The 24188-nt window shown below is 41.3% G+C and overlaps 1 protein-coding gene across 2 annotated transcripts in view; it reads right to left on the bottom strand.

Annotated features, from left to right (window-relative positions):
* Window positions 1-23552, bottom strand: part of LOC117459594 (rho-related GTP-binding protein RhoQ) — a 41742-nt gene extending 18190 nt beyond the window's left edge. Inside the window, exons 1-3 of one of the 2 annotated variants that reach the window (XM_071205761.1) lie at window positions 23000-23552; window positions 22649-22707; window positions 11199-11363 (exon numbers count right to left, since the gene is read on the bottom strand). In XM_071205761.1, the coding sequence (XP_071061862.1) occupies window positions 11199-11363; window positions 22649-22707; window positions 23000-23141 (366 nt within the window). In that variant the 5' untranslated portion in view covers window positions 23142-23552. The remainder of the gene's footprint in view (window positions 1-11198; window positions 11364-22648; window positions 22708-22999) is intronic. The other variant, XM_034100520.2, reaches the window with a different exon arrangement.
* Between the last annotated feature and the right edge of the window lie 636 nt (window positions 23553-24188).

Raw genomic sequence — 24188 nt, 5'->3', positions numbered from 1 at the left:
CAACACAAAAGTGACATAAGTCAGTGATTTGTAAACAGACATTGCAAACACAAATGTACAAAAACAAACGCTTGCAACAAGTAATGTTTGCATGTTGGTACAGGCCCTACAGTATGTGTGTCTTAATCTCCAGCGGACTGTATAGAAGTGGGTCATTATGCCAGACTACCTGACGTACAAGGGCACGGACAACTAGATGAATTCTCCATGCAAAAAATGGTTGGTCATTTTTAATTGTGATATATAATGTGTATTAGATACGTTATTATCTAATGGAGGCAGGCTGTTTCACAGTTCAATAATAGATAGTATTGTCCAATAGGACAGCGGTGCACTGAACTGTATATAATATACTCTTATTTAGTTAGATGAACTCCTTAACATCGCTATCGGCATCAGACTTTGAAACTCAGGTTGGCTGGCCTCATTCATTACCGACAGCCCATTTCGATCATGTTCAAGATTGATTACTCTGGCACACGTGTGTGAGCAGTTTCTCCTTCTCACTGTATCTTCACTTCCTCTCGCTGCTCCTATACACTTAAAGCCATGAGATTGTGTTGGGTTTGACGACATGTTTGCCTTGCAGTTCATGCCTGAGATTGGAATCTTTTTATATTAATGAAGGACCATGCTTAATCCATGCACTGTTTTCATATGAACATCATTAAAGACACAGTTCAGCTTCAGCAGCATCCCTGCCAGTATGTTGAAGCAGGAGGCAGAGGTGGATATTCAAACATATGTCCCACCTGTCTTCTCTCCTTAAGTGATGGTACCTATCAAACCACTTTCAGAAGGTTTTTGGTTAAACACATCTACAGAGCAGCATGCACATATAAATGCATTCATTCCTGTACATATTTTCTGCTCAGTTTGGCACTCCATGGATGGAGGTTCTGGTTTGGATGTAAAATAAATCACATAGTTGATCGTGAGGAATACATCTCTAGACAAAGTTATGCTTTTGGTATGACTTACATATGCAAGTGGTGAGCGTGGAGTCGGGGACGAAGCCTGGTTTGCACGTGCACCTGTAGCTCCCACAGCGTTCAGACAGTTTCCATTGGGACACACGCCCTGCCAGCTGGCACTCGTCTACATCTGTGGATCAGCAGAACACGTGAAGTCGGATTGATACAGCATAGGAAAGAATTTAGAATGTGCAATCTGTTTAGTTTCCCCATCTTGCAATCAAATCAAATCAAATCAGGTTTTATGTATATAGTGCATTTTAAAAACGATTTTTGGTCGAGCAAAAGCGCTGTACATGCAAATAATAAATAACACATTACTACGGTCGCAAACAGAAGACAATACATTACAACATCAAATCAAACACAGGGAAGTGTCATGAGTCGTGCTCCGCTCTGACTAGAAGGCCAGGGAGAAGAAGTGAGTCCTCCTCAGTGTAGATTTAAAGCCCCTAGGGTCTGGGCCGACCTCACATGGAGGGGCAGAGTGTTCCAGAGCCGGGGGCCGGCTGCTGCGAAGGCTCGGTGCCCTCGGGTTTTGAGCCTGGTCTTGGGCGCTACCAGCAGCAGCTGGTCAGCCGACCTTAAGGCTCTGGCTGGGGTGTAGCATCTTGCAATGTTACTTCTTCACCATCATTTTCTACTTTCTCAATTATTTTACCAAGATTTACGCAAGAATCAGGCACATATCCTAGGATTGGATTTCACTCAATTTGTTCTCAATGCATACGCATGTTTACATTTGTAATCCTTTCATTGTCCGTCAGCAACATAATGTTGTTTATATGTGTAAGCGTGTGAGTGTGTGTGCGCAATGCCAAAAGGATAAACAACTGGTGAAGAACTCAATACAATATATTCTTCTTCTTCTCTACACTTAAGACATAAGGAATCATTTTCAAAGAGAGTTGAGTGAGAGAAGAAAACTAACACAAAAGACCACTTAGAAGGTTTTTTTTACTGAAGTCAAAGTAAAATAATGATTATAGTATGTGTGATATGCTCAAAGATTGTACTGTATGTGTTAAAGGGACAGTGTGTGTAGTGTTGCAGATTGAACACACTGAGTACCCCTCTGCTCAGCCTTCCCTTTACAACCCGTTGAACCGCAGTACTACCCCTTCAGGAGCTTCACCTCGCACAGACAGAGGCCATCTTTACCATATCACTACTTTAGAAGCAATGAAAAGCAGGTGTATGCTGGCATTACTTCAGTTAACAGGCCGGTCGAGTGGCATCAGGAAATGTTCAAATGCCAAAGGCCCTCTCTAGAGCTGGAGCTTGGTTTGTCCATTCTGAGCAGTGCAACATATCAAACTCAGTGGAAGAGGACCCTTTACTAAGTGCCTTTAATGGCTCATTCTGAGGTAGCTAACACTTGTATATGTGCAGCTTAAATGAAAACACAGCAATGCATGCTTTGAACATTGCTGGAATATGCTTAAAAAGCAAAAAAGAAATAACATAAACATGCAGACTGAGATTTAAGATTGTATTTACTGTTTGGTCCGCAAGCATATGGTCATAGTTAGAAGAACAAAAAGCAGAACACTAAAAGTAAAAGTGGTTGGAAAATGTCAATAATCAATGTCAATAACGCACGCACGCACTCCTCTTCTTGCTCCAGCCACAGAGCTGGCACACACCAGGGATACCATTGCAATGTGCCAACATTACTAGCGGTAGCATTTAATACAACGCCCACTATTGGTGCTATAAAGAACCACAAATTATTGTGGGAAACGACTTTCCGGATGGAAAAGACCAAAATTGCTTGTTTACAACAGCCATGTGCCCAAATGAACTCTGCAAACAGCTTTTGTCTGCTGTAAACATTCCTCCTATTTATACGTGGATGGGAACTCATTCACCGTCAGTTCTGTTTGAAAAGGCTGGTTCAACTAAGCTAATGTTGAAGCCTCATCATCAAATAAGGATAGTATCTTCTAAATTACATTTTATTTAAAACAACATTTTCTATACAGTGATGTCTGATATAAAAATATAGCTCTTACAACTGAAAATATCTAGACATTTCCATGGATCAATCTAATCTCATTTAATCAAAGGACTTATATTTATATATAATTTAGAGCTCCTTTTTGGTGCTTTCTTCTAGTAGAGTTGGTGTCATGAGCTGTTTCTGGTCTTAATTAACTCTCCTGTCCTTTCAGATCCTGCCCCCCTCCAGTCTCTTGCCATCAGCTCGCCCCTCCCTGCCACTCATTCCCTCATTAGCCCCACAGGATACTGTATATATCACTTCACTCTCACTTGTTCCCTGCCAGATTGTCTTGTTTGTACTACCAAGCCAAGTTGACTGTGATTTATTTATTATAAGGTGTGTGTTCTGCCAAGCTCTCCAGTGTCTTGTTAGCAATTCACCTATTTACTGGTATGTGCTCTGCCCAATGTTGACCCGTGCCCACATTATTCTGCCTCCTTATAGGATTGGTCTGCCTGATTGATAGAAACCTGAAAGAAAGCCTTACCTTGGCAATGGGAGCTGTTGATTCTCCTGTAACCGTGAGGACAATCTATCAGAGGAATAGCTGAGGAGAGGAACACAGTAAACAAGAGGAAGCAACTGTCAGTCACTGCATTCAGACATTTATGAAACTGTTTCAATACATCTGGTGTCATCTGCATATATGATAACTTAGGTTCGTTGTTTTTCATAATTTGGGCCGTGGTAGCATATAGATATAAAAAGCAGAGGTCCTAAGATGGAGCCTTGCGGAAGCCCACATGTCATATTTGTCAACTCAGATGTGTATTTACCTATAGAAACAAAGTTGTTTCTATCCTTTAAGTAGGATTCAAACCAATTTAGAACTGTTTCCGAAAGTCCCACCCAGTTCTCCAGTCGGTCTAGTAATATGCTGTGGTCAACAGTGTCAAACGCAGCACTGAGATCTAATAATACTAACACTGAAGTTCTGCCACTGTCTGTGTTTAAGTGGATGTCATTAAAGACCTTTACAAGAGCAGTCTCAGTGCTGTGGTTTGGACGAAAGCCTGACTGGAAAACATCGAAACAGTTATTTAAATGCAAGAAATTACTCAACTGTTGAAAAACAACTTTTTCAATGATTTTACCTAGAAATGGCAGGTTTGATATGGGCCTGTAATTGTTCATTACTGAAGCATCTAGATTATTCTTTTTTAAGAGCGGTTTAATGGCTGCAGTTTTCAGGGCCTGTGGAAAAATACCTGAGTGAAGAGATTTGTTTACTATATGAAGTAGTTCTGAGGCCATGCAAGGCAAAACATCTTTGAAAAATCCTGTTGGAATAATATCAAGGCAGCAGGAGGAGGATTTCAGAAGTTGTATAATGTCCTCTAGCTTTTTATCATTAATCTGATGGAATTGTGTCATGATGTCTGAATTGATGTTAAGTGGACCCAGAGACAACACATTTGCTGTTCCTGACTGCTTGTCTGATTTTCTGAGTTTTGTCAGTGAAAAAGGAGGCAAAATCATTGCACGCCCTGATGGATAGAAATTCAGAGGCTACTGACACTGGGGGGTTAGTTAGTCTGTCGACGGTAGCAAACAAGGCACGTGCGTTGTTTTTGTTTTTGGTAATGATGTCAGAGAAGAACGATTGTTGTGCGTTTTTCAATTCCAAATTATAAAGGCCAAGTCTCTCTTTATAAATGTCAAAGTGAACCTGGAGATTTGTTTTTTGCCACCTGCGTTCAGCTTTTCGACATTCTCTTTTTTCTGTTTTAACGGTCATGGCGTTTCTCCATGGAGATATTTTCTTCCCAGTCACTTCATTTACCTTAATTGGAGCAATGGCATCTATAACATTTTTAATTAAAATTATCTACTAGCTCATTTACTGAGGTGTTAGCAGGGGCAAGTGTGGAAGAAAAATTCTGAGTGAAAAATCAGAAAATGTTCTGAAAACTAACATTTTGCAGGCTATATGTAAGGAATATCTTTGTGAGGTTTGTGATACTCCATGATTATCTCCTGTGCCAAACGAAAGCAGATTCAATGTATATTTGTCTCTGAATTGTAAAAAAGTTCTCTGTTAGCCTTGGTGGTCTCTTGAGGTTGAATTCACATTGTGGCTCAAAGCGTGTTCCTCAAGTTACAATCTGGATCTGGCCTTAATTGAGACAATTTGTATCATATCAAGTTGATATAGTGTACATGTAGAACAGACATTGTTATTGTACCCTAGAGCAGGGGTTCCCAAAGTGGGGCTCGCGAGATGATTACAACATTTAAATTGAACATTTTTTTTAAAATTGTATACATTTTTTTAATACATTTAAAAAAAATTATTATTAATAATAACGGGAGCATAGACATTTTTCAGGGGCGGACTAGCCATCTGTATAATTTCCCCGCAGCGAGGCTCCCCCCGTTGACAATCCACTAGCGCAGTGTTTCTCAAACTTTTCATACCAAGGACCACTTTACACAATGAATCAACAATACAAATACAACTACAGATTATATAAGCATTTAGTTCAAATGCGATTTAAAATGCTCTCAGGTTTTACACCTCTTATGAAATGTAGACTACATTTATTACAGAGTTTATGTCTGAGCCAACAGACTCACAGATCGTTGGCTACTGAGAGATTATGCAAAATACACCGCATGTAGTACGACACAAACCCCCGCTGTGGATTTTCAAAACAAATACAGTAAAACTATGGTCGCAGGCCCAAGTTTAACTCTCTGAGGTCTAAGCCATATTTTCACATGTTAGGCTCGCCTGGGCTTTTTTTGTAAAAATGCTGGTCTGCCTACAAAACAAAAATAAAAAAACGTTTATGCAGCCCCAACAACAGCCTCTGATTGTGCAAATTCTCCCACATAAAAAGATGAGAGAGGCCTGTCATTTTCATCCTAGGTATACCTCAACTATGAGAGACTAATAAGAAAAAAAATCCAGAAAATCACATTGTCTGATTTTTAAAGAATTTATTTGCAAATTATGGTGGAAAATAAGTATTTGGTCAATAACAAAAGTTTTTTGTTATATACCCTTTGTTGGCAATGACAGAGGTCAAACGTTTTCTGTAAGTCTTCACAAGGTTTTCACACACTGTTGCTGGTATTTTGGCCCATTCCTCCATGCAGATCTCCTCTAGAGCAGTGATGTTTTGGGGCTGTCGCTGGGCAACACGGACTTTCAACTCCCTCCAAAGATTTTCTATGGAGTTGAGATCTGGAGACTGGCGAGGCCACTCCAGGACCTTGAAATGCTTCTTACGAAGCCACTCCTTCGTTGCCCGGGCGGTGTGTTTGGGATCATTGTCATGCTGAAAGACCCAGCCACGTTTCATCTTCAATGCCCTTGCTGATGGAAGGAGGTTGTCACTCAAAATCTCACGATACATGGCCCCATTCTTTCTTTACACAGATCAGTCGTCCTGGTCCCTTTGCAGAAAAACAGCCCCAAAGCATGATGTTTCCACCCCCATGTTTCACAGTAGGTATGGTGTTCTTTGGATGCAACTCAGCATTCTTTCTCCTCCAAACACGTCTAGTTGAGTTTTTACCAAAAAGTTCTATTTTGGTTTCATCTGACCATATCACATTCTCCCAATCCTCTTCTGGATCATCAAAATGCTCTCTAGCAAACTTCAGACGGGCCTGGACATGTACTGGCTTAAGCAGTGGGACACGTCTGGCACTGCAGGATTTGAGTCCCTGGCGGCGTTGTGTGTTACTGATGGTAGCCTTTGTTACTTTGGTCCCAGCTCTCTGCAGGTCATTGACTAGGTCCCCCTGTGTGGTTCTGGGATTTTTGCTCACCGTTCTTGTGATCATTTTGACCCCACGGGGTGAGATCTTGCGTGGAGCCCCAGATCGAGGGAGATTATCAGTGGTCTTGTATGTCTTCCATTTTCTAATAATTGCTCCCACAGTTGATTTCTTCACACCAAGCTGCTTACCTATTGCAGATTCAGTCTTCCCAGCCTGGTGCAGGTCTACAATTTAGTTTCTGGTGTGCTTTGACAGCTCTTTGGTTTTGGCCATAGTGGAGTTTGGAGTGTGACTGTTTGAGGTTGTGGACGGGTGTCTTTTATACTGATAACGAGTTCAAACAGGTGCCATTAATACAGTTAACAAGTGGAGGACAGAGGAGGCTCTTAAAGAAGAAGTTACAGGTCTGTGAGAGCCAGAAATCTTGTTTGTTTGTAGGTGACCAAATACTTATTTTACCGAGGAATTTACCAATTAATTCATTAAAAATCCTACAATGTGATTTCCTGGATTCTTTCCCCCCATTCTGTCTATCATAGTTGAAGTGTACCTAGGATGACAATTACAGGCCTCTCATCTTTTTAAGTGGGAGAACTTGCACAATTGGTGGCTGACTAAATACTTTTTTGCCCCACTGTATATATATATATATATATATATTAGGGCTGTCAGTCGATTAAAATATTTAATTGCGATTAATCGCATGATTGTCGATAGTTAATCGCGATTAATCGCAAATTAATCGCAGATTTTGTATCTGTTCTAAATGTACCTTAGAGGAATATTTTTCAAGTTTTTAATACTCTTATCAACATATGAGTGGACAAATATGCTTTATGCTAATGTTTATTATCATTTGAACAATGACAAATATTCTCATGAATATTAAACACAACAACCTCTGAAAATTACAAGTATTCGCCTCAATTCAACCTGGAACCTCTTATACAATGTGTGTGTGTGTGTGTGTGTGTGTGTGTGTGTGTGTGTGTGTGTGTGTGTGTGTGTGTGTGTGTGTGTGTTGTGTGTGTGTGTGTGTGTGTGTGTGTGTGTGTGTGTGTGTGTGTGTGTGTGTGTGTGTGTGTGTGTGTGTGTGTGTGTGTGTGTGTGTGTGTGTGTGTGTGTGTGTGTGTGTGTGATCGTTGGAGCTATGTGCAACTCAAGGCATATGCTCGAACGGGAGCTGCCTGGACGCTGCAATCATGTTGCGCACTATCCGTGCTGAGTGTGCTGACTTTTCGTACAATGTCCCACTGTCTGGCTTCCTGCATAAAGTCAAGTGTTCGGCGCAGTTGTCGGGGAAATGTCGCTCCTCTGTTTTCATTTAAACAGCTCCTTATATCCGTTAGCGCAGCTAGCTAGCACCAGATGCTAACAACAATACACGTAAGGTCTCTCTCTCGCTCCCTCGCGCCACGCATACACACACCCTCCCGGTCCTCCCGATGGCCAGTCGGTGCCTGCCGGTGAGCATGGAAGTGTGGTCTCCCGCAAGCGGATGGCAGGAGCGGGGCTGTCAGCATCAGCGTGTAGATGATATTTTAAACTCGATGCGCTCTGAAACTACGGGGCGGCCGAGGACAAAAAATACACATGCATTAATTGCGTTAAAATAATTAGTGGCGTTAATTTTTTAATTTTTTTTTTATTAACGTGTTAACTTGACAGCCCTAATATATATATATATATATATATATAATCTCTATATAACTCCTAAAACAACTAAATCTAATTTAAGAATGGATAAATGTTCTTAAAATACATCCATTGTTTGTTCTATATGCTTCTTGCAATCCTAAAAACACATCGTAGTTCTAGAACAGATTACAAATCGCCTGAAAATGGTACAAACAAACTTAAGCTCGCTCCATTGCGGAGATATTCCCGCGAGTGTGCGGAAAACTTAAATGTATTGATTTATTCAATACATTTAACGTTGACAGGGGTCGCCAGTAACTGGTACTGTTGGGGGTCGCGGACTGAAAAGTTTGGGAACCGCTGCCCTCGAGTATATTGCAGTTTTATTGCTTATAGATTATCATATGTATTAGGGATCGACCGATATGGCTTTTTCAAGGCCGATACCGATACCGATTATTAGTAATCAAGGAGACCGATAACCGATATTTGGAACCGATATACATTTGCAGTAAAATCAGAAAAACTATAGTGTCAAAATGTAAATAACACAAACTCCAACACAACTCAACACAACTTCTTTGAAATGCATTTAAGCATATATTATGTTTAATGAACTTTTAAACATCTTACAACTGGTTTCCTCTCTGTGCCCTTTTCTTTAGTGCAGCCATCTGCAATGAGTTAGAGAGAGACAAGAAGTGGGGCTGCAGGCTGACATGCTTAACTAACAATAATGCTTAATTTATTATATCAAACCAATGCCTGTCTATCTAGCATGAAATCCCAATAAATTGCTAGCAACTGCAAAACACTAGTGCTAGCTAATGTTTTGCAAACTATTAAAAGTGAGGCTATTACAGTAGACCTAACGTTAGACTAGTAGCCTCACTTCTAATATTTTGCTAAACATTAGCTAAATACATGTTGATTAGCTAATGAGCTTCACATAATCAACCTGAAAAACTGCGAGGCTCGACTCACAGCCCCCCCTCCGCACCACAGTTACTCCGCTGCGAGACGCTGCACGCACCCCCAACTCTGACTGACTTCCCGCGTCCCTGTGTAACTGGGAAGCTGATAGAATTGGATCAATAGATCGTGCTGTTTTTGCAACTTCAGCATAGGGGATTGGGATGTTTATTGAACGTCGGCTTTCAACTGATTTACCTTCGAAACACATGTATGGCTCTGCCGCTCAGCGCTGCTGCTTGCCTCTGTCTGCGTTCTTTGCACCTGCCTGTAATCTGAGAAGGTCCCGCCTCTATGGCCGGAAAATCTTCAGTGTTGATTGACACTTCAGTAATAGCCTATCAGATAGCGCTGCGGGCGGGACATTGCTCGTGTACAGAGAGTGGTGACTGCAGCCAGAGAAACGGCCGCATCAGAGCCAAAGTGTTATCGGCAATTTTATTAAAAAAAGGCCGACACCGATAATCGGTCAAATGAGGAATATCGGCACCGATAATCGGCCAGGCCGATAATCGGCCAGGCCGATAATCGGTCGACCCCTAATATGTATAAATAAGAAATCACATAAGCAGTAGGGGTGTAACGGTATCCTTATTCGTCACGGTTCGGCACATGCAGTGACACGGCGAATACGCCTTTTTTTACGAGTGGGAAAAAAGTCTGTCACTCAGGGCAGTATTACACTATATATAATCCAGGGGGCGGTATTGCGCCTAAAAGCCAGCCGCCTGTAAATAATAAATGAAGAACTGGGTTGCGTTCCGATAATCCAAAAATCAGCTCCTGAACGGCCGACTGTTGAGTGACGGCAAATGCTGCGGCTGCAATGCATTGTGGTGCAGAATTTTCTCCTCTCCTTTCATCAAGGGAGGTCCAGTGGTTCCTAAGCTAAAGAAAACGCAACTCAAGAACAAAACGAACACAATACATGAAGAAGAAAAGTTAGTAGCTATGGCGAGTTCACACAACACACAGGAGCTAGAAGACCCACCTGCTTCTTTTAAATCAGGTGTGTGGGAACATTTCGGGTTCCCTGTGGACTACAACAATGATGGGGTGCGAGTTGTGGATCGGACGAGGACGGTGTGTGGGCGTTGTTCGACAGCGGTGCGTTATGCTAGTGGTAACACGTCAAACATGCTCAATCACATCCGAGTCAGTCTCAGTCCCCACGAGAGGGTTTTCTCGATGGCAGGTGACATAGTTACCGCCAACAGATCTGCCCTCACTACTGACAACGTAGACTAACTCATCTTTTTGAAGAACAACTTGAAAATAGAGTAAAGCTTGAGTACCTTTATTTAGGCATAATGGCCTCACACACTCACAAGTTAATTACACATGTTAGACATTGCTCCTAAAGGTACAGATTTTATTTTGTTTTATATTTATCATTGTATTTATTTTATATTTTGACATCAGGAGATGTTATACAGTTCTGTATTGCCTTTTATTAATTGTGATTGAAATACTTTCTTATTATTTATTTTAATATTTTCAAGACATTCTCTTTAGTTGTACAGCTTATTTAACCTTTTTGTTTGACATCAGCCATTATAAATAATATGGCCATCTGAGTGTGTGTGTTACTGTTTGTGGTTTGTTTTTAACTGTGTAATACAGTTAATGATTCCAAATGTTAGAGTTCCTTATTTTCATACCAAAACTTGCACTACTGTTAAAAATAAATAACAGCAAAAAAAAATTCTGCATTTGGGACTTTTTTTTTGCTTTTCCTTGTTGTACTGAACCCGTACCGAACGTGACCCCCAAACCGAGGTATGAACCGAACCGTGACTTCTGTGAACCGTTACGCCCCTATTAAGCAGTCATTTAAAGCTGAGTGTAAATGCTTCTGACACCATTGTTGGACTGACCTGGGTGCCAATGAGCAGGTAGGGGACACTGGGTGCATACTCCTGCAGCTCAGGCACCCATTCCTCGCGCACATTCTGAAAACTGGCCGGGTTTACCACTGAGAAGCAGATGAGGAAGACATCGGTCATCGGGTAGGACAACGGTCTCAGGCGGTCGTAGTCCTCCTGAGGGAAGACAGGACAGGAATAGTTAACATTCGGGTCAGGGGAGGATGAGAGGTCAGGACGGTGAGCAGACATGATTCATTTCCGTTTCTTAACATCTGGGAAACGATTACTCGTGAATTATTAAAGCGTGTGAAAAATAAGCTCCGGACTCAGACTGGAGCCAGGAGAGCTCCTTGGCTGCTTTATATGAGTGATGTAGACTCTTATGAGGGGAATGATAAAGATACACACTTGGAATTGACTTCTGAAGAGAAGAAAGGAATGACCTTCATGTGAGACTTCAATAGATTATTTGACATTTGCAGTCAGACCAAAAGCAATCACCACAAGACAAAGACAACCAAATGCACTGGCATTGCCCAAATGTGTGAGCAGTGGCGGCCGGTGGAAAATATTTTAGGTGGGGCTATGGCAATGGTGACCAAAGCATACTAGGGGTGTCCGGGGGGATGCTCCCCCGGAAGAACTTTTTGAGAAATGACCCCTTAAATTATGACTTCTGGTGATGTTAGAGGGGGGGGGGAAGGACAAATTGAGGCTTAAAATTATGAGAAGACTGATCAATACCTCCATAATCTTCAGTGTGATTAGCTATGAAACTTCCAAATACCTTGTCCTGGACATCGTTTCTACAGTGTGTGTGTGTGTGTGTGTGTGTGTGTGTGTGTGTGTGTGTGTGTGTGTGTGTGTGTGTGTGTGTGTGTGTGTGTGTGTGTGTGTGTGTGTGTGTGTGTGTGTGTGTGTGTGTGTGTGTGTGTGTGTGTGTGTGTGTGTGTGTGTGTGTGTGTGTGTGTGTGTGTGTGTGTGTGTGTGTGTGTGTGTGTGTGTGTGTGTGTGTGTGTGTGTGTGTGTGTGTAAACGTTATGGAACAATATTCGTTTGCATTTTATTTATCAAATGGGCCACAAGTAACCGCAAACAATTTTTATTTTTTTGACTGACAGTTTTGTTTTTATGAGCCTCTACCAACTGGTTGAGCTGGCCTTTTATGGCAAAAGTACATTTTCAAGAATCATCATACAGTACAGTATTTGTAAAACTCAAATAAAACACAAACTAAAATACATGTGTTGTCTTTTATGGAAAATGAGCAATATATATAACCAGATATATTCATAAAAGATAATAAATGATATTTTGTAAAAATAAATATATGGAAAAAAGTAATGTAAAGTGTTTTTCATAATAATAAAAAGACTTGCTCATCTGCATATGCTGAATTGGCCTAACAAGAAACCACTGGCCTAACGGCAAATGTCTATATCCTGTGTATCCTGTATTTGTAGCATGCCAACTTTCTCAGTGGAAGCTAGCTGAAGGGCTTTCTGTTCAAACCACAGTGACATCTAGAGGTTGTTTTGTGCATAACATGTCAACGAAAGGGTAGAGCTGGCTGAATCAGAATGGGCGGGGACAGAGGTCCGGAGTCTCCACCTGCACACGCAGCCATCCTCATCAACTACTGTAGCGTCACCTTGGATATGAGTCCAAACAACTCACAGACTGCATCGGGCGCTGACATTGGCGCCCCCTTGACCATCAGACCTGACAACGCTGATTGGCTGAAATTATGGTTCGGCGGCATAGTTTACAGATAGCAACAGTCAGCAATGTGTTGGCTGCTACACTGGCTGAGGGCTCCTTTCTTAGCGCCCAGACGAGAGAGGGTAGTGATACACGCTGCGGCCAGGCAGGAAACATGTGACTTATCAGTAACTGTAGACATCGTAACACAATTTTAAACGAGATTTTATTTTAGATTATACATTTTACTGATACCAACTATATAATATTTACCTTGTTCATTAAAAATAAAACGATATATTTTTTTTAAATATATTTTTTATTTTGAATGACAATCAAACATGTGGGAAGAGGGGGGGCGGCGCCCCTATGGGCCGGTGTGAGGTTCAAATGGCTGATTCACAAACACAAGACTGTCCTTTGTGCATCCGATCAAGCGCCACTTTGTCCCCACCAAAGATAAACCCTTCTGACAGAGTGTCTGACTTGCACACATATGAATATTCAAGACCTATCTCACTTCTTCTCCCCGTGGCACGTATTGGGATGGTTCTACGCTGATAGCGCGAAGATACTGGCGATCAATGGATCTCCAGTAATTAGATATGACTCAACCAGACCAACAAGTTCCCCAGACACTCTGTTGTCTGGGGAATTTATTGTCCACATGCCTCAAATCAAAGCAAATCGGTTGCCACGTTCCACTGTGCCAGAGATAGTTGCAGTGGGAGCGTTGGCATGACAGTCTTTCATTCGGATGCCTTCAGCGAGTCCCATTCTCTGCCAAACGCACACGAAAAACATCCAATACTATCACACTGCTGTGCTATAACCCCAGAAGCAAGTCCTACTCATGCAAATTATTTATGTTTATGCAAATTAGTGTAATGGTTCTTCATACAGCAATAGATCAGACAGATGAATGCGTCATCTTTTGTTCCCTGTGTAATGAATTTAAAATATACTGACTTTATATTGAATTGGAGTCGATTTTAAAAACGCCATACAAATCTTCACGCCTGTGCTCGTATCGTAGATGACTCTACACTGGAGTCTAGTGGATGTGATTCAAATATTATAATAATATTATTCCTCCTCTTATTTCCAAATGAGTTCAGTATTCACAGGGTTCTCACAGACATGGCTCATGCAGAAAACTTTATAATAATTCTCTGTATCTGCTATGAAGTTCCTGAACTAATGAGATGATCGAGTATTTTCACAGTCACAGTCACTGAAGTCACTTGACTGACAGCTTACCTGACATTATCTGAATTCCCTTATGTGATAAATGAGAGTTATGTATGCAAACCATCTGGTGCTCCATGCAAGCTGAGACAAACGATTAGGATGATTCCCAAACACTAAGTGACGTCTGATTTTTTGTTTTATAGTTTGAAATATGATGAAAGAACAAAAAAACGGCATCAAAAGTATATGAAATTATGTGATACACAGGATATGTAACAAAATGAGTCGATATAATGACGTGGGTTGGGAACCAATACTTGGTTCCATATAAAAACAGTGCCATGTACCTGCTACTCTTATAAAACCAGACATAATTTTTACCCTGCAGTATGTTTTTTTCCAATGAATGTTTTTTTTCAACTCATTAGTTTCAGTGTTACCCGGGGGAAATTGAACCATTTCAAATGGCGCCAATCAGAATTAACTTATGAACGAAAGAATAATGAAAAGATGATCATGTTATCATATAAACATCAGTGACCAACACTGTCTGCAATTCATTTACAAATCCCTTGACCTCATGAAGTGAATCGTGACTAAAAATACACATTTGTGTAAAGGTTTTCTTAAAGATTTATGTGAGATAAGCCTTTGACCTCATTCACGTGCTTAAAGAATTGCAATGAAGAAATCAATAAGCAGAAACGCAATCAATGCCGTAATCATTTAAACCCAAACGATTCCTAAACCTAATAACCACAGTTAGGCAATATGCGACAATCCTGCAAATCCAATATTATCTTAAAGCAGCCTAGCTAATTGATTTCCAATAATGGGCTTAAGCAACCTGAAATATTGAAGGAATAGCTACACTGGTATTAACGGCATGCACAAATCTTTAACTGTCAGACCAACTATAGTGTTTATTCAAGTGGTGTCAATCAGTTAAAACATGTAATCGCATTAATCACAATTATAATCTGTGATTAATCATACATTTAAAATATGTGTATTTCAGGCTGAGTTAAAACAAGTACACATCTGATGTTGTAATAAAGGGTTTTATACTTAATTATGTCATGATTTCTGAATTATTGGCATGAAGTCCGACCATTTTCCACACAAACCATCAACAAAGCCACTGTCACAGAGAGTCGCTGTAATAACCCTCTGTTTAATTTGGCTACACAGGGCATATGTTTGTATGGTGGTATTCATATTGCGAGCACTGTCTGTTCCAACAGTGGTGACCCTGAAAGAAATTGGCTAGCCTATGTTTCAGGAAAATGCCTTTCCTCACTATTCACCGCGCATAAAGCTAATGAGTGGAGTCGCCTTCTGTCATGGATTAGGTGTACCGTTACACCGAGGAAGTAATGGTTCTGTCTCCTATGTAAGTCTAGTGGTCTCCAGTCAGTGCAATACATTTTGTTCCAGTCCTCCACTTGATTTGCCTTTAGACTGCATGCAATTCATGGTAAACATCCGCAACGGAACTACAAGAGGAAGTTGGTGTCAAACTTGATAATTTGATTAGTATGCATTCGTTTTTTTAACACATGAAGGTTTCCAGATTAATCTCAAGGGTTAAAGCCTTACCATTGACAGCCCTAGTTTACTCCTGTCTGATACCGATGTTATCCAGCTCACTTTACCTTCCTTGGGAGAACATGTTACATCACATAGTGTTTTTGCATACACACAATGTGCTTTCCTCTGCCCCCAAAGATACACTATATCCATCACATGTGATCAAGTACACAGACCTTTGCTTGCACAAGTATCCCCCCAGTGAGCCACTCAGCAGTTTACTGTAAACAGGCTGGGAGCTTCTCCGAGACCCATCTCTGCTTCTATCACCGTTCCCTCAGTACACCCCTGACACATTACCAAAGACAGTAGGCCTGCTAGCCACTCAGAGTGTACACAGCGAGACACAGACAGAATGTGTACTCCTACGTACAGCAGTTCACTCGTATGTTTGATCAGTCCAGAAATGTTTACACTCTGCTGCTGCTGTGAACGAATAAAACTTTTCCATCCGTCTTACAGTTGTATTGGAATAGTTTAAGAGCACATCATTGAGACAAACAGTCTTCCCAAGTAGTGCAGTAAATATTATGATCAGTGGAAAGTGATAAAAAGACCAACTTCTCTCCATACATGTCCATACATTTCCATGAAGGCCAGGCTCTGCGTCTACGTGTTAGCTCCACCGCATGACTGCGCTCAGTTGAAATGATATCAGTGATTCATACCCTCCACCTCGCTCTCACTTTTCTATCTTTCTCCAGCTCTCCTCCTATAGCCTCCTCAGGGCTCTATAAACTGGCAATGTCAACAGAGTCAGACACGCCTGCTCCAACATGGCCGCCGGCTGGGAGCGGCCATTTCTGTTTTAATAACCCTTTAGTAGTGATCAATGATAATTTATCTTGCTTCGATTCTGAGGCACTCTAGTCTATTCATGCCTAGATAGTGAGAACAGCCTGCCATACTGCATTAAAAGTCTAATTTTTACTTTAATATCAGTGGGTACCTAATTTAAGCCTTTAATAAATCATTTAAAGTAAGGCTACAGGATATGGAACAAATTAAATATTTTTTAATAGATATATATTATTATATTTTATAATTTTCTTGTTCATTTTTTTTCTAATTATGTTTTAGTGTTTGCAATATATATATTTTGTTATCAATTTGTTTCGTATATACTGTGGTAAACGATTATTAAATAAAAACATATAAAGAAGGAAGTAATGGACATATTATAGCAAGTCAACACCAAACCTGATTTTGGTCAAATTGAAGCCGCTATTTCTTTACAACTACCGTGATTGGTTGTTCGCTGTTTACAGCCTGCATGTTACTTACTAACAATAAACTCAGTGTATCCCAAAATCAGACAGATTTTTTCATTTACATTAGTTATGTTCAAGTTTTCCTTAAGTTTCAAGCAGCAAAAAAGTTGTAGCAAGACGTAGTAGAGATAATTTGCCTTGCTTGTGCACACACACATTGTGATGCTAATGCTGAAACAATATATTGTGAAACCATAATGTGTAGTAGCGCTAGGCAATATATCAATACAGGGATATGAGACTTGATATGATCTTAGATTTTAAATATTGTAATATCACATAATGTTCTTTTAGGTTTTAAAGGCTGCATTCAAGTAGATTGATGTAATTTTCTGAATTTACCAAACTATTCAGTTATTTACTTACTACAATTTATATAATTATCAAAAATCTGAATATTGTGAATATTGTGTGAAAGCACCAATGGTACTCTACAATATCGTCTAAATATCTTCAGTAATCAAAAGCATCGTGAGACATAGTTTTATCACCTTAAATTGAAGTAGATGTTTCCATGGAATGCTTCAAGTTTCAAACATACAGCTTAAAGTGGACCTATTATGCTATATTGGAAACATATATTGTAGGGCCATACCTATACAAAACCTGTCTGTGAAGTTTTTTGCTTAAAATACCAAACAGATCACCCATTGTAGCCATGCCTCATACTGCTCATACCCCTCTTTTGCAGCCCTGGTAGAGAAACGCGGATTTTGGGTCCTTATTTTTTTTTAAATAAAAAAGAGGAGGCAGAGCTAATGCCTGATCAGAATTCTACCGGAGACAAAGTTAAATTGTGCTGTGATAAAACGCCATACTGTTTAAACCACATCAAATATTATTTCTGAAACAGTATGGAGCTCAAATGCTTTTTCTCTTGCGGGTTTATCACAAGGGGAGTTCCTTTTTTTATTTCCTGCTTTTTAAACACATGTGCTCTCCAGTACAGGTTAGCTCTGAGTGTTAGCGAGGCTTGCTAATGTAGACAAAGACGAGATTACGTCCAAAACACGTCAGGCATTGTTTCTGATAGAACTTTCTGTGGGTCCGCTCCCGATTTAACGTCAGAAAATCTGTATCCGCTCGTTGTACACCCGTTTTTAAAAGATTTGGGTACGGAGGAAAAGAGAGAGGGTTTTATTTTCTGACGCTGCGTGAATTCCCGACGCACCGGGGACACATATTTATGTATAAAAGACATCACAAAGTGCATTTTGCATGATAGGTCCCTTCTTTGAAGAAGAATTCAAAGAATCTAACTGGGGACAGGCTCCCAGATGGGAAAACAAAAATTCCAGACCCTCCCTTTTATGCCTCACCCTAATTCCCACCTGTCACCCCCTCCTCTATACTGGGACGTCTGGGGGTGACTCTTGTTTGCTGAGTCAAAAAGGACTCATCAGACTGTGTCAAACAGAACGAAGGGAGTGCGTGAAGTGAAGTGGAACAGTGATCAAAGGATGTGCAGTTGAGTGTGAGAAGCACCTGAATGGCTAGGCAAATGAGGAACAGTCAGACGACAAAGTGGGGGTTACTAGGGCAGCGTGGCACAGATCCCAGAGGGTCCCAACTCTTGAGTTCCTCTCCTTAAAGCGTTTCCATGGGTACCACAGCACTTAACATCCACTTCCTGCTTCCTCCTGCTTCTCTTCAGGCAGCAATGCTAGATTTTTTCTTTGAGTGCAGCATCATGAGAACGAATGAATAAGTAAAGGCTTTCCCCTCGTCACATTCAGCCAAACAGACTTTGCAGCCCTTCCATTTGGAATAATTCAATAGGCGGCTGGGGGAGCGACGTGGCAGAGCACGGATAATAGAAGCAGAGCAGCCGTCTCAACAGCAGACAGTGAGCGGCACTCGGGTCAATGCCGGGCCGTGATGATGTGGCCCTGACATGTCACAGAGACGCAACAGTATGAAATAGCATCTGATGAGGGCATGGCAGCGGCAGTTTGCTGACCCATTGTGGGAGCTGTAGCCCTGCCAGGAATATCAATATTACAGGCAGCCTGAAGCCAAACATGTGTAGCACAGGCCAGAGGTGGAGATGATAAAGGGCAAGTAATATGTGAGGGAGAGAAAGGGAAAGCAAAACTTAAAGGGGCCCTATTGTGCTCATGTTTGGAGGTTTGTATTTGTATAAGATCGGTCTAGTACTCTACTGTGACATGTCTCCATGCTTTAATGTTCAAAAAGGTCTTTATTTTTTCTCATACTGCCTGTGCTGCAGCACCTCTTTTCACCCTCTGTCAGAAACCAGAGCCCAGTCTGCTCTGATTGGTTAGCTGGCCGGCTCTGTTGTGATTGGACAACTGCTGGAGATATTCTGCCCCCTTATCCTTTCACGTACAATGCTTTAGATCGCTAGCCAGTGTTACATAGTGATGTCACAACGTTATGGAACAAAAAAAAAGAAGTTCATGAGTAACCACTTTTGGTTCCCTCGCCTTGAAGTCAACGGTTTGAACGTGTTATTGGTTGAAATAAGCTCTGGTTTTTTACACATGCCTAAGAGATTTTAACTTTTTGTTCCACAACATAAAATACATCACTAAATAACCCACAATGTCCGAAGCTTCTATCTGTCGTAAAAGAAGCGGTTGCTAAGAAGTGACTAAATTAGACTACTAATGCTCATCACGCCAATCATTAGCCGCCTTTAGCTTAGCGGTGGTGATACGCAGCCCTGCAAACATGATGTAGTTTGTTTATAACGTCATTTCAGATTTTACTTGTCACAGAGTTTATTTTCTGCATTATTCCAAAATCCAAAGGAAAAAATCAGATAGCTCTTTGTCGAGGGACCCCAGGTCAGTCTACACAAATAAGTAATCGCTGCATTACTCCATTTGTTCACTTTCTTAGAAATTCTATCCCCTCCTCACCCTCTCCGTCACCCCATCCGTCTCTCTCCCCTCCTCTTTCTTCCTTCCTTTCTTTCTCTCTCTTTGGGGCGACGGCTCTTTGATCAGATGTTGAAGCTATAAACATTTCCAGCTGGCCTTGCTGCTCCGCATAAAGAGGTCAGCCGAGTCGGGGCGGTGGGGGGGGGGTGCTCGTTTTCAAGAGCGGTAACTCTACTCTCGAAAGGCCGGCAGCACCCACGGCAGACATCTGGGAGAACTTCTCCATTTCAGAGACACTCTGAATCAGCTAAAAGCAAACCCTGCTCTGAAACACACACACACAATATCAAACATGCCAGAATACACAATAAGTATGTGTTCCTCTTTTTACAACCGGGTAGTAACACCTCTTCCATCTGTTTTGTCGAGAACAGAAATGCAGTGCGGCCACAGGTTGGCTGGGAAGAAGGAGGGAGGGTTGTGATTTGATATTCATGGACATTTAGCATTCATGAATGAACAGGAACCGAGAGGCTGAATATTCCCCGGGTGACCTTTCAGCGCCTCGTTTTTGTCTTTCCGATGAACGGATCACATTTTGGATTGTGACTCATTCTGACTTCACACAGTTAAATACGGCCCTGAGGAAAGTGTTAACTATTCAACGTTTGACATGTGTACAGTTTTAGGTTGTTGGAGGTGAAAGGTTTAGGGGCAGTGAAAGGCTACACCACTGTTGGCTGTCTTGTAATTGTTAAAGGAAGGCCAAACATAAAAGGGGCTCTTTGGAGTTTCCTTTTAACAAACAATTATTTCTGTATTTAGTGTTTTTCACCAGAAAGCATTGTGTGCATTTATCCTGCTGCCAGTGCTGTGTTACACTGCCAACTGTTGATCAGCAGAACTGTGTCAAAACCAGCCCCCGCACTTCTAGTGGTCCACACTATTTAAGATTTCTGCTATTTAATCAAGACTTCTCCTACAACATGACCATTTCTATATCAATTACTCATTCCGTGTTACTTTGAGTTCTTGAAGAAAAATCACAAGACTCCACCTTGAACAAAGACCCACAAAACGGAGATGTCTTGATGAATTGAAGTCAATGTGGCCTGCTAAACAACGTCAAAACTATATCTGTAACACATAATCTTTTTATAAAATATTACTATTAAAAACATTTGTAACTGATCTGAACTTACATGGACAAGTCTGCGCAATTGAAGACTGTTAAAAAAGTGTTATTGTTTTTGCTTCTGGATCACACAGACCCCATTTACTTCAACTGTTTTAATTATTCAACAACAATTAATCGATTATCAGAAATTGTTGCCGGTTAATCGACGATTGATTACTTGACTAATCATTTCAGTTGGACTCTTATCATCTAAGTCAGGGGTGTCAAACTCAAGGCCCGGGGGCCAAATCCGGCCCGCGACTTCATTTTATGTGGCCCCGCAAGAGCTTGCAAAGAATATAATACGATTATTATACGGTTATATGCCACTTTACAGAAGCCGGTTGCCCATAAACTACATGTCCCACAATGCATCTCGTTTTGTGACATGCCACTGAAGAGACTTGCAATGATTTTCCCTAGACTTCTGCTTTCAGACGTAGTTAATTACTAAGTTATTATCCTATCCGATAATAATCCAATTCAGAGGCAATAATGTAATATAATACATTATTTTATATATATATTATATATTTATATAGTTACAACCGGCCCTTTGAGTGCAACCATAATGCTAATGTGGCCCGCGATGAAATGGAGTTTGACACCCCTGATCTAAGTTATTACACTTATCAAATGATTCACATTTGTATCCCTAAAACTAGGGCTGCACAAACTATATTTATATTTTGACTTGTGCAACAGACTGTGAAAGATTGCGTCATTGTTCTCAGGGGTTTTATGAGGTCTTCGAAAGACAGTATTAGAAGAAAATGGCACTTAAAAAAGGAACCATCATTATTTTTTCAGAGGTTCCTTGTGTGTTCAGTTCATTTATTCCAATAGAAAAAAGTGGAAAATAATTTCCTTTAATTTCGTTATTCATCAAGCAATTTTAAGATTGTTTTGAATTAAAGCAACTGAGTGCACTTTAAAAGCAGTTTTTTTTTAATTCAGCAAATCACATCACATCTTTTCCTCATTATGTGCAGCCCTAAACTGTAGTCTGTAAGATCTGGTTGTGAATGATGCAGCATATCTTGCACTCAATGATCTTCTGTCCGTGGTATGTTAACATGGTTTCCTCTGTCTGTGTGTTTATACTGCTGAGCTCTTCTGCTGAGTGGAAACATTATTTTGTGTGTGTGTGTGTGTGTGTGTGTGTGTGTGTGTGTGTGTGTGTGTGTGTGTGTGTGTGTGTGTGTGTGTGTGTGTGTGTGTGTGTGTGTGTGTGTGTGTGTGTGTGTGTGTGTGTGTGTGTGTGTGTGTGTGTGTGTGTGTGTGTGTGTGTGTGTGTGTGTCCCATTGGATTACCATTTTAGTTGTAGCTCTTGTCCGCTGAATGGCACATTGTAAAGAAAAAGCCCAGGCATTAGGCAGCCCTATTAACAAACATGTGACATCACTACTGGACATAGGAGCCCTGTTCTCCACATAATATAACTATTGAAACCCCTTCACTACCATCACTGTCCATGGCACACACCACTACAGGCAGTAAACCCATGTGCGAAAACCATCACCTGTTGCAGCTTAGTGTCTGGCCTGAATATGAAGCCTGTGGGCGTGCTGGATAGATCGGTCCCAGGAGCGCACATGGAGACCGAGATATAGATATAGAGTGTGTGAGTGTGTGTCCTTGACATGCTTGGCACCGGGCCAGAGTGAAAAAATAAACTGTACCTGACCAGCTGTGTCATACAGTCCCAGCAAGTACTGCTTTCCACCAACGTTGACGCTCACTGCAAATAAATGACAAAGAGCATTTGAGAGGAGAGAGGGTGAGGTTGGGGAGCAGAAAAAGAAGGGAGGGAGTAAGGGAGGGGGGTCCCCAACCCCTCTCTGCTATGAAGAAGGCAAACAAGTGGTTTTGATTATAGCAACAGATGCAGGCCAATGCAGTTGGAGAGGAAGTGGCAGAGGAAATTCACCCAGCAACATCACATTCACTCTTTTTAGAATTGATATTACAAACACATTCAATAAGTGTTATTATTAGACGCCCATGACAGATAGAATAATATAAATTCCTACCTGCATAATGATCAAACACTGTGGGTACATACTCCTCTGGAAAGGCGTCATTGGCATAGCTCATCAGAAGGCACGTTTTGCCCACTGCACCGTCTCCAACCACGACGCATTTTAACATAATAGTACCGGTTCCGTTAGCCATGATCCCGACTTTACCAGCATCATCATCGGCCTCCCGAGGCACTGTTGTCCCGACCCCCTCCTGCTGCTGGGTGGTGATCCCCGCGCGGCACGCCGGGCATCACCAGCCTCTGAGGCCAGCTGCGCGGCTGACAGAGTCCGGCTTCAACTGCATATTTCCCCCCTAACACCACCGGGTTCGGTACTCCCAAATGTGGCAATGAAGGAGTTCCCTTTCACGGTTGACAAAATGAAGGATACCGCTTAGTCCTATAAAGTCTTATTACGGAGTTTCCCCCTAACAGTCGTTTCTCCGTAGTACAGTGGCTATCACTCAGTACTGCTGCCGGTCCGTCTTGCTTGCTCCCCGGTGTGACCCACGCCTGACTCCCGCTGCCTGCCTGGCGCACTGTGCTGCTGCTGCTGGTGGTGGACAAGGTGGGTGCGCATGCTGGAGAGGCGGAGCTTGGATTTGAAAGCTAGGGGCTCTGGATAAAGTATAGACCCTCCTGTTTGGTGCGAACTAAGCACTGGAATAAATTACATCATAATGTAGGAAGATGTTATACAAACATCTGCCGACGTAATTTCAGTCCATAATAAAGGACTATTTGTACCCTTAGCAAATAAAACAATATACACAAGAAGGGCTTCAACAATACTATCCATTATAAATAAATATTTTGATTGTCTTCTCTATTTATAAATGAGTTGTTTGGCCTATATATTCAAATCTAAGAAGCTATAAGAATAGAATTAACTATGTTTTTCCTTGAAAAATGTCTCAAACCACTTAATTGATTCGCAAAATTATTAACTTATTGGATAGGTTTTTTTGTGCACGTAAATGGTCTGCAACTGCTAAAATGGTTCCCTCCATAGTGAAATCACTACGTAACACTTGCACTTATATTGGCTAGCAGTCAAACAACTAACATGATAGGTGTTGACCAATCACAACTGAGCCCGCCAGCTAACCAATCAGTGCAGACTGGGCTCTGGTTTCAGACAGAGGGTGAAAAGAGGTGCTGCAGCACAGGCAGTATGAGAAAAATAAAGAGCTTTCTGA

This window comes from Pseudochaenichthys georgianus, chromosome 15 (assembly GCF_902827115.2).
Source record: "Pseudochaenichthys georgianus chromosome 15, fPseGeo1.2, whole genome shotgun sequence".
NCBI lineage: Eukaryota > Metazoa > Chordata > Actinopteri > Perciformes > Channichthyidae > Pseudochaenichthys > Pseudochaenichthys georgianus.
Note: the sequence above shows the minus strand (reverse complement) of the source record. Positions and strands in the feature narration are given on the sequence as shown.